The following is an 11,677-nucleotide window of genomic DNA, read 5'->3' on the forward strand; positions in this document are numbered from 1 at the left end:
ATGACATGCTACAGCTATTTTTATTTTTTTTTTAATTCCCCTGCAAGAAAAGCCTGTGTAAATTGCTGAAAGGTCTTTACCAGTTGCACTGGATTATGTCCAACCACAAAAGAAAAAAAAAAAACAGCGCTGCTGGGAATTAGCAAACTGTGCTGTGCCAATCAAAAGGGTGGACGCCTTGTCCTACCGAAATGCATCTCATTCCATGTTCAAGCGCAAAGGGCACAAGGTCATGGAAGCCCCGGGCTGCCGGGGCGGCGCAGGGGCTGTCGGGGCCGGGGTGCTCCCTGCCCGTGCCGCTGGCTGCGGGGTGCTCCCAGACCTGGCTCCGGCTTCATCCTCACCATCTCCTCCCGCCCAGGTGGGTCACCGTGCCGCCCGCCACCCCCGCCGCCATGCCTCCGCCGTGCCTCCGCAGAGCCCTGCCCGGGGCCGCCCTCTTCATCTTCCTCCTCCTCCTCCTCCCGCTGCTCTGCGCGGCCCCCGGTGAGTGAGCACTCGCGCCCAGGCCGGGGTGCGGGGGGGGAAACCTAACCCGGCACATCCCGGGAAGCAGGCAAAAGCCTTCCCTGGGCATCATGCGCGGCTGCGTGAGTGAACGCGGTCACTCCAAAACTTCTGCAAGTTGAGCATCTTTGTTAAAGAGCTTGTTTTCAAGCGAATAAGGAGTTTCAGAGCAGCCAAGCACTTGCAGGTCTCTTGTTGCGCTGCCAGCCATGGGCTAAAGCCTTGGATCCCTTCTGGGAAAGGGTTTCAGCAGGACGACAGCCTTGATGTGCTTTGGGACAGGCTGTGAGGAAAAAAATTTGAAGCAGTCCAGTTGTTAATGTGCCCCTCATGCCGTGACAAAGGTTTTCCAGGGTTATCATGCCGCCCTGGACGCTGTGTCACGGTACTGGCACCAGCTGTGGCCTTCTGCTGCAAAATATTATAATTTAATTGGCAAAGGCGGCCAGTTTCAGGGTTTCCTTGCCAAGAATTTCTGGGGAGAGGATGCTGGAGTGTCAAAAGCTTCCTTGTAGCATATGTTGCGCTCGAGCGTGGAAATGGGAGCAAAGGGAGGCACTGGTAGAAACTTGCTGCGGAGTTTTGCCTGGTGAGCTGGAGCTGCGATAAAAATACATTATTTTTCAAGATGTGATCTTTTGTTGCTGTTGTTATTTCCTTCTTAGTAAACGCATGTATTTTGTTTTTACTCGTCTAGATGTTTCGAGGGGAAATAAGCTTAAACTGATGCTTCAGAAACGCGAAGGTAAGTAAAGAGCCAGCACAGTGCTTCCCCTTATTTTTCCTTTGAGTCAGTTGCTGTCGCTCGCAGCTGCCGACGTGTTGTGGCTCCGGCTCCAGCTCAGAGAGGGCAGTCGGAGCAGCAGCGTACCAGCACCCATTTGAAAGCTGGTAGCGCACAGCCGCTCTCGCCACGCGCCGTACCAAAACCTCCTGTGCGCAGGGTGCCAGCCCCGTGGAGCCTGTGCCTGCACGGCTGTTCGGGACGTGGTCCTGGCAAGGCTGGAGGCTCTGCTTGTCACAGGGCCCTCTGCAAAGCAGGATTCCCACCCTCAGGCGGTACGCCTGCCTTTTGCTCTGCGCAGTATGTAGCACCTACCTGTTCCAGCGCATGCATGGCAGACGTGGCGTTTATCTGGTTTATTCTGGGAAGTCACAAGCTTTTCCAAGGAACTATAACGCATGGAAACACCGCTGGCTCAGGTGCAGAGAAGGAAATGTGAAAACCGGGCTTGCTCCCTATGCCTTTTATTCCCTTTGTCCTCTTGGCCCCATATGTGCTTCCTTCTTGGAAGACGACTCTCCTTATAGGAGAGATGATGGCCAAGGGCCCAGCGGGCAGACGTGCCAAATTGCTTGCTGGTTGAGGGAAGGGGATGGAAACGGAGCTGGCCGGGGACAAGCAGCACTGCCGCAGATGGGGGCAGGCTGAAACACCCCAGAAGTTTTGGTTGCCTCCCCTCAGACCGCTCTATGGCTGAGGCAAAGAATTTATGCCCCCCCCCCCCCCCCCCAAGAGGGGACTCCCACTTTCTGCAAGCCTGCCTAACTTCTCACTGGGTTTTTCCTGGCATCACCCACCACCTCTTGCCAGCCCTAAAATATGTGCCCCATCCACGGCTGTTTTCCTTGCGTGTGGGTTCCCTACCTCAGCGTTCCGCAGCACCTGCACGCAGGTAGGGGTGACCGCTTGCAACAGCCGGCCTCCCTGCGCCCCAGCAGCGTTCGGCTCGTTTGTTCAGGTGCCCTGGTGAGCGGGACCGCCCAGGGAGAAGCTTCTTGAGCGTGCAGGCAACGCGGCCTAGACCAGGAAGAACTGCAAAGCCTTGAACTGATGATGGAGGGAATACGCAGCCCCTTCATTCCAGCCTCACTCCCCTTTTCCAGTTGTGCGCTAACGCGAGCAGGCTAAGCACGCAGTACTGGTTCCCTTGCTGGCAGTGTCCCTTGTGCGAGGCGCATTCACATGGCACTCGTTCCCCTGTCCTGCTTCCCACTAACAACACCCAGCTCGAGCGCACGGTGACTTACCAGTTTCCAGCCCATCCCTGCAGGGCAGCCTGCTGTTGCCCACTCTTCCTGCGACACTCATCTATCGTTTTTACCTCTTGAATGTCCTTCCCGCTGCAGTTCTTTGCCTCCCCCTGTAAGTCCGCCCAGCTCTTGCTTCGATGGTTTTCACACCTCCACCAGACTTCCCCTTCTGTCCTAGCCTTTTCCCTCCCACCCTCCAAAAATCCCCATCCACACCCGCGTTCCTGGCCTCTCCCTCATTGCAATGAATGCTCTAAAGCCAAGACGTTCCTCTTACTCCTACACATGCTTCTTGTTTCACGGGAAGACCAAACATCATACCACGTTTTATCATTTCCATGCACAGCAGGGGGCTAGCCAGTCCTTACATCCATACTTTTTGGAGGTACATAAATTCCTCCAGCAGCCGCAGCAAGCTGCCTGCCCCTTAGGCAGGGGGCAAGACAGACGGCACGTCTGGGTCGGGCAGGTTGAGGGCGTTCCCATGCATCCACCACGCAGTGAGCTATGAAAGCCTGATGGGCTTTTATTTTCAGGTGCAGAGGGCATTTAGTAGCACTCATTATATAAAAGCTACATTTTTACACAACAGATTGAAAAATCTGTCTTTTTACGTGTACCTCCCTTCACCCTAATAAGTTAGCAGTGTTTCTCCAGCTTCTTCAGGCTTTTTAACTTCACCTCCCACCTTCCTTCCCGCTCCTGTAACAGCAGCACAGAGGCCAGTCTCCTGTTCTCTCCTCAAAGTGAAACACAGTGTACGCTCTTTCAGTTTGGGTTTATGTATTTAAATTCCTTACTTAGCTTACGTCTTTGAGCTCAGAACAGCTTTTATCAAAGCCAGGAGAATGAGGGCAGCTGGGAAATCCTATTACACTGCCAATTCCTGGCTTTATTACTGTTACCGCTGCGACACGGATCGCACCGCCGAGCGCAAAGGTGATGGCATGACGCAAGAAGCATTTTCTTACTTGCTGCAAGCAGTACGCTTCAGACCAACTAAAAATTTCCTGGCATGCCTTTTTTTTGGGGGGGGGTGGGGGTGGGGAATTAATTTCAGCCCCTGTTGCCACGAAGCCTGAGGTGTCAGTGAAAGAAACGGCGGCCAAGGAGTTCCTAAGCAGCCTGAGACGCCAGAGACGCCAGCTGTGGGACAGAAGCCAGCCCGACGTGCAGCAGTGGTACCAGCAGTTCCTGTACCTGGGATTCGACGAGGCGGTGAGTGTTACGGCTTTCGAGAGTTGGTAGGGCTTTAGAGTGAGCGGCTGCAAGCGTGGATACACAGCCACGGGGGCACCCAGGGAGAAGATGCCCTGTTTTCTGTTCACAGACGCTGTGATTTCTTTTGTTAAAGTAGCAAATGTTGCACAGAAATGTAAGCTCCGTATTTGTTAGAGATTTCTGCTTTATTTTGGTTTTTATTTTGAAAAAATGACACTAAAATCTTGCATGGAGTTCTTCCCTGCTACTGAACTTAAGCTTAACAAATTGCAACCAGCCAAAGTTTGCTTTGAGAAATAGGTGGCCAGACCCAAAGCAATCAATCGTATTTCAGGAAATTAATTTGGCAGCCTCAACCTAATCAATTTGCTTTTGAACACATTGAGAAATCCACACCAAGCTGGTCGTGATTGGCATTCCTCAATGAAATTGCACTCACATTACGTACCTAATGCATGCATGTGCCTCCACGGCGTGGGCAGCTACTCACCATTGCAAGCACACTGGCAGCTGTACCTCAACTCTAAATGTGAAAGGAAAACCATTTGATAATGTGCAGCCAACCTCCCTTCAAATGAGAAGGATACTTTTTTTTTTTTTAAAACAGTTAATTTGTAAAAACACTGGAGTGGAATCAAGAGTTCCTGGCTCTGCACAAAGCTCTACTAAATAGATGCTGAAATAGGGGGAAAAAATGTGCATTTAGTTGCAGTCCCACACATAGAATAATTTCTATATTAATAAGAGGTAAAAATAGTTATAGATGTTGAATTTGTGGCTTCTGTCTGCTGCATGAATACATTTAATGAGACTGCATTGGCACAGGCAAGCTGGAGTACATTTTGGACCTTCACGCTATGTGGATTGCTCAGAAGATGAATGCACTCATTTTCAAAGCTGGAACAATTAGAAAAATAATCTTTTGCTTGGACTGAAATAATGAGGGATACTTTTTTTTGTATCCTCCTGGACATTATGCAGATAAAAGTGACTTTTTAACAGCATGGCTATATTATCCCCCTCCCCCAAAAGGAATAGGAAAAATAGGAAAAGTGGGTTTTATGCATCAGAAACTGAAGGCTGGGTGCAAATACCAAGAAATAAGTAATAAGGATAAACCATGCAGGTAAGATGAATTCTCCTCCGAGTTCCTGTGTGCATTTCAAAAACTGATATGAGGCCTGTTATGGGATACAATGAATCCACTTAGTAGGTTTTCTTAAGACACAGTTTTAACAATGAAATAACTGTTCCAGCAAAGAACTTGGGCCATACTTACCCATTGTGTATTTTGCAAAACTTTTTTTTTAAATCTCGGCCAAAAATATTTCCAAAGAGTCATTCAGATGGAAAGGCTTTGGCTTGGCAAGTATTTGATATCCTTGCACACTGTTTTTCCTCTGCTGTTGTGAGCAGAATTGAACTGCTTATTGCATTTCCATAGCTGGAAAGCTGTGCTGTACGTTTGCTTTTACCCATGCAAAACGGGAGTGAAAGATCACAGGCATAAAGCGAAAGCCTGTTGCACCCACTTTGCAGTCAGGGACATCGTGACTAAAGGCACGGGACAACAGAGAACCAAACCTTTAAATTTTTAAGTACAAAACATTGCAATGTTTTTATAGTCCACTGCTGAAAAGGTAATGTAAGTATTAAAGGTGCTCAGTGCATGTTTCAGTTGAAGGCGCTCTCAGTTTAAGCACTTTACAGTGGGCAGAGGGTGTCGGGGTGGGTCCCAGGTGGGGCTGGGCAGGACAATGCCTGCACTCGGGGCCCTGTTAATTCCATAGAGAAAGTAGGTGCAAGTTCAAAACCCCTTAGATCTAAAGATTTTGTTTTGACAAATACGCAAAGGATCTGAATTTCTGAATGAGACAAAAGGAGTCTCTTGTACCACTTCTGTTTCACTCTCTTTGTTGTAAAGTTGCAGGCTTGGAAACCAAGTATTTTCTTTTTTCTGCAGAAATTTGAAGATGACATCTCCTACTGGACAAGCTTAGGGCGTGCTCGTAATGAGTACTATGGTGGCTACTACCAACACCACTATGATGAAGATTCACCAATTGGCCCACGAAATCCACACACCTTCAGGCATGGAGCAGGTGTCAACTACGATGATTACTAATGCCATTTATCCTACTATAGCTGGCGCCTATAGGGCTGCACTGGGTGAGGCCGAGTCCTCCCTCCGTCAGAATGACCCCGCTTGCCTCTTATTCATGTAAAACAGCAACAGTAAAGGAACTGCCAGACTTCGAAGAAAGAAACGTGACTTTTTTTTAATTATTGTTACTTAGTAGTACACTATATATAAAGTGTTATAGAAATAAAGCTTTTTTGATAAAATAAACAGGTTGCCATTATTTAGTAGAGTTTGTAACAGCAAGTTTCATTCTGATTGTATTATTACAGATTCCTTTTTAAAGGTCTTTTTCATTTGCTTTCCTACAATCAATTGCAAAATTACATTATATCATCTAGTTTGGCATATAGAATACATAATATAAGCCAATACATTTCAGATGTGCCTTGCTCATTAAGATTTGTGTCAACAAATAAATTCGATTATTCTCAGGGGAAAAAAAAAAAACCCATTCCTCTCAACTGAAGTGCTGCCTTGTTGCCTCCTCTGCTGTTTCCATACCTACTGCGCACAGCCCTCCAAACTTGCGTGATACGGCACTTCAACAGTTCCTGTTAGGGCAAGGACACAGATGTTCACAAAAGCTAAATTCAGTGCAGAGGAGCTCGCCTTCTGCCAAAGGCTGTGAAAGGGAAGGATTCTCCAGGGAAAGGGCTCAGTGCAGCAACCTGACTTCAAAAGTAATCGCTGAGACGCAGAGCATCTAACCTGAGTGGCCCCAACCCTCCCCAGGCACGATTATCTTTGATGAATACTCCCCTTTGTGTCCTTTCCACTTAGCTGCAAGATTTCAGTCTAGATGAAAACAGGGAATAAAATAACAAAATAAGCTATTTAAAATGAAGTTAGTATCAGATAGCGTCCAACACAGTCCCCAGACATAATTTCCTACCATGAAGTTGCTTCTATCCCCAATTCAAACTGGAATCTATGCACATTAGGCTGACCATCAAAATATATCAGAGACCGGGCGCTTGTTAATGAAGTCTAGTGGATTAAAGGGGGGTTGGTTGGTGGGGTTGTGTGTATTAAGAACCCCGAAATACAACCAACTTTTCTACCACAGCAACATCAGCCATGCTGCTGCTTCTCTCTCGTTACTGTAGAGAAAGTCCTGACTCAGACCTAAGCCAAGGAGAGCCAGGGGCTTCAGGAGGAGCTTGGTGGGGGAAAGCACTGCTGAAGCTTGACAAGTGTAGAGGACTGGGAAGGGGCAGGTGAGGAAGGCTGGCTGGCTCCATGACTTCTGGAGCTGAAGAATAAGGATAAAGAAAGATGAAATGTGTACTGCAAACTATAGCAGCGTCGGAGAAGAAAGACGGCATGGATGCTTTAGCTGTCTGTCATCTAAAGCTTACAAGAAGTTTCCAAAGCATTCTTTACACTTCACTTCTTTCTTAACTCTGGGTGTATTTCCTAATCTTTCACTTAAAGTCCCCGTTTTGTGATGGACTGGTATCCAGGAGAGGCAGCCCAGCACTATCCTGCTCCCTGCAGGAATGCTTCCAGGGAGACAGTTTTTTGCTGAGGGAGCCAAATTGAACAAACGTGTTAGTCACTTCTCTGCATGCACAGATACACGCTAGCCTAACATGCTCCAAAAACTCAGCTTTCCCCTAAGTTTTGGAGTACTTGCTCTCAACAGAATCCTTGCCAGTTTCATCGGTTTAAACTGGTGTGTTTCCTCAGTAGAAGACCCTTTATTCCAAATACAGAATAATCATACTCTGAGTCAAGCACACACTCTTTTGCACAGTTGGAAAATACCCATTCCTAGAAAAATGCTTCTATTTTGTGTCCTATCAAAAAGTGCACAGAATTTGGCAATGTTTGAACCATGCTGATATTTCCATCATTTCCCAGAATTTACAACAACTGGGAATTCAGACCTGCTGAATAAGGAAGAATAAAAAAGTGCTGTAAATAAATACCGTCCCTCCCTAAGCCTTTGTAAGCTGTGTCCATTCCTGCAGGCTGACTCAGGCCAGCAGCTTTCTGTGTCTTGCAGGCTCACAACAAAGTCTACGATCTCTCTCTTGTGGATTCGCTAAGATTAAAAAAGTGTATCTTCCATTACATTGTGCTGCATGCTGAATTTTTCCACCATGTACTGGGGTCTGGCTGGGATAGAGTTAACTTTCTTCATAACAGGCATGGAGCTGTGTTTTAGATTTGTGACTAAAACAGTGTTGATAACACATGGATGTTTTCACTTGCTGAACAGCGCTTGCACAACATGAAGGTCTTCCCTGTTGCCCACGCTACCCCCCTCAGCAGGTAGGCTAGGGGCGGGCAAGAAGTTGGGGACACAGGTGGGACATCTGACCCCAACTGACCAATATTCCATACCATATAACATCTTGCTCAGCAATAAAAGCTGGGAAGAGGAAGAAGGGGGTAGGGGTTCTATCTTCCAGGGTAGCCATTGCTCAGCAACTGGCTGGGCGTCAGTCTTGCTCAGGGGAGGTGGTGAGTGGCCTTTGCACCACTTGGGTTTTTTTTTCCTTCTTTCCTTCGCTTATTAAACTGCTCTTATCTCAGCCCTCAAGTTTGCTCACTTTTGCTCTTCCTATTTTCTTCCCTGTCCCACTGGGGTAGGGGGCAGTGAGCGGCTGTGAGGGTACTCAGCTGATGGCTGGGGTCAACCCACCACAAAGCAATAGCTCTGAGGGGACGGCACCTTCCTTCTTGCAGAGGGCTCCACCTGACTTGAAGTGCAGCAGCTGCAATGATGCAAAAGTACATGCAATAAGCTAGAAAGCAAGCAAGCAGGTGTGAGCCATCACAGGTTTGGGCAAAAGGAGGAAAACTATTTTAAAAAAACCCTTGTTTGTCAAATAATGCACAGAGTGCTTCAAACCTAACTACATTAACAAAGTTAATTTCCTTTGACTATTTCTGTCCCAAAACACAGGCAAAATTGTGCACCCCCTCCCAGCCTTTCCATTCTGCTGTGCAGACAGCACAGAACGCTTCACATCATCATCATCATCCCCAGCCATCCCGGCATCGACATCACGTCACCTCTCCACCAAGACAGAAGAGCAGCCATTATTCATTGTGGCTGCCTACAGAACAGGAACAGCTTGGCCACGGTCCAGCACTTTGTGTTTCAAGACCCGATGCTGCTGCATCCCCCTGTTTGCGGGTGTCAGCCAGGCAAGTCCGTCAGTCAGACTGACAGGGCAGTCCTGCCTCCTTTGCTGATAATACCTTTAAGGTAACCCTTCTGTCAAAGCACGGAAGTACTACTGCTCTGCCCCCACAGCCACTCTCATACGCTCCCGCCCAAATCTAGACGGAGATCTCTCTCTCCAAATCAAGTGTCTTCATCAGCAGTCTTAAATATATATTTATTTTTCAAGGGCCTTCATTCCCTTTAAGTTCCTGCTTATAACACCAACACGCTGGAATGGGGGATTGGGCACTTTTACCCCAGGGCTGTTTCCCAGACGGAAGATGCAGGTTTCCTTTCTCAGAACAGCTTTCTCTGCAGTGGGGTGGACAGAGCCCAGACTGTGGTACTTAAGGCCACCCCACAGTTCCCTGTAGCCTCATGTTTTGGACCTTCAAGATGCTTCAGCTGTGGCACGGACCAAGGCATTCAGAGGATCCCCTCCTTGCTGAAGAGCATGTCAGAAGCTAGGGAAGACATTGTGAGAAGGAACCAGCTGTTGCTTGTTCCAGGCTGTAAATGGCAACAAAACAAGGGGGATGAGAGTTGTTGCCACATTTGCTATTATGGAATAGGCAAGCAAGAGAAGGAAACAGACTAGGAAAATGAATAGAAAACCAGAGTCTGGTTTTTGCAAGAAATATGAATTGTTATTTCAGAAAAACCTCCCTTTTGATATGGAATCGCGTTGAGGAACATTCTGCCATACAAAAGGAGCCCTGCTTTTGTCCAGAGCTATTGCTGCTGTTCCTGGTAGCTCTAGGGAGTCAGAGCCGCAAATAAGGCATTCCCTTCTCCTGCCACTTGTGATCAAAGCACAGGGAAATGTTCACAACAACTATGGATTTGTGGTGGCCACATTCCCACCAATTTCAGGGAGGAGATGTATAGGTGTTAGGGCTAGCAACGTTGAGCGCACACTTCCCTTGCTATTAACAAAGCATCTTCTTCCTGTGGACAGGTCTTCTCTGATCAGCCTCTAACAATCTTCAAGGACTTCTTGGCCCGAAGTAGCATTAAACTCAGTATTAATAAAAGCCTGTGGACTAGCTCAATCCATCACACTAATCAAAGCCCTGTTTTCACCCTTTGTAGCCTGTTCTCTAAAGCTAACGAATTTATGCAATTGTGTTCCTCTCTTCCCCCCTCCCTTGCCTCTTCTCTCAACTTTGAAACTTAATTCCAATCCTATCTGACAGAAGTGAAAGTTTTTTCAAATATACTACATTTCTAAAAGTTTCTTGAAAAAACAGATGACCAAGAGACATTCATAAATGCCCAGAGGGTGGCGAGTTCAATGGCTACTAAACTTGCCAGTCTGTGTAGGTTAGAGAAACTGCAAACACCCCAGACACAGGAATACTGTCAGACCATGATTTCCCCACACCGCAAAAAACTTTAAGCTAAAGATAGACATGAGGCTTCTCCAGACTATATATTCATGGAACTATTTGAAATAAATTAGGTCTGCAACTGTAGCTTGTCTGTAGACCAGCAATATGGTTTACAAAGCTTCTGAGCAGCCTACATACAGAAATAAAGCAAAACTACATCATGTTTAAAAAAAAATAAAATCCAACTGTGGACCTCACATTGTGGACTTGCAGCAGCCAAGAGTGGTCCTCCTTGCGAGGTTCAAAGAATCCACAGCAGTAGATGCCTTGCACACCTCTCCTTCTAGAAGACTTATCTCACTTGCCAGCACCAAGCTGGCCAGTTCATCGCAGACCTCTGCTACATTGCATATTCCCTCCCAGGGGAGGAGGACTTGCATCTAACACCAGCTGAGCTGCCTGTTCACACAGATCACTGTGACTAAATAGGCACCTTAAGCCTGGTCATGTCAGTTTTACCTTGTCTGCCTGACCAGGTGACAGCAGAAAATCCCAATTATCAAATTTCCTGAGAAAAAACCCAAACCAATACATTGTGTTCAGGCATGGAAATGAGAATACGGCTTGGCTTCTTTTACTCCCGAGTCCTACGTTTACAAGCTTTCAGTACTGTATTCCACCACCCTCCATCAAAAGTCACTCTTCTGGAGAGGCAGCAGCTGTTTTTCACCTGTGGTTCCCTGCAAACTTGGTGCCTGCCTTCTCCTTCTGAGATGTATAACCCCAGATGGGAGCAGAGCGCACCAATATGCAAACCCTCACCTGCCTTCTTGAAGATTCAGTTCAGACCAGACTAAACTTGAAATTACCTGACTTTCATTTACTGGCAGTTCAATAACTGCTTAAAATAGAAACATTTCCTCTGTTAGGGAGGCTGAAGTCAGACTCTAGGGTTTAAAGAAAATCTTACACTCTTCCATCACTATCAACTACCTGAACTGGAAAAAATCATGGTGTTTTTGTCCAATCTATTTCAGCAGACATCCTGCAGCCCTTCCCATATATCTGTTAAGAGACAAGCAATGAAAGACCAATGTTATTAACTTTGAGCCAATTATTTACAGACTGTTACTTTCTAATTAATATACAATAGATGCACAGATGTGTAATGCCAGAGAAGTGCCCACAGCGAAACCCTGAAACTAGTAAATAGAAGTTTCAGTATTTTATTAAAATAGCATATTTAACCACTGTAACCAATAA

The 11,677-nt window shown here is 46.9% G+C and overlaps 1 protein-coding gene across 1 annotated transcript; it reads left to right on the forward strand.

The window, feature by feature from the left end:
- Positions 1-395: 395 nt before the first annotated feature.
- On the forward strand, positions 396-5,887 carry ECRG4 (ECRG4 augurin precursor). The gene is made up of 4 exons (XM_009493636.2): positions 396-486; positions 1,205-1,252; positions 3,602-3,759; positions 5,726-5,887. The coding sequence occupies exons 1-4, from the start codon at positions 396-398 to the stop codon at positions 5,885-5,887; spliced, it is 459 nt and encodes a 152-aa protein (XP_009491911.2).
- The last annotated feature ends 5,790 nt before the right edge of the window (positions 5,888-11,677 follow it).

The sequence above is a fragment of the Pelecanus crispus genome, chromosome 1 (genome assembly GCF_030463565.1).
Source record: "Pelecanus crispus isolate bPelCri1 chromosome 1, bPelCri1.pri, whole genome shotgun sequence".
Lineage (NCBI taxonomy): Eukaryota > Metazoa > Chordata > Aves > Pelecaniformes > Pelecanidae > Pelecanus > Pelecanus crispus.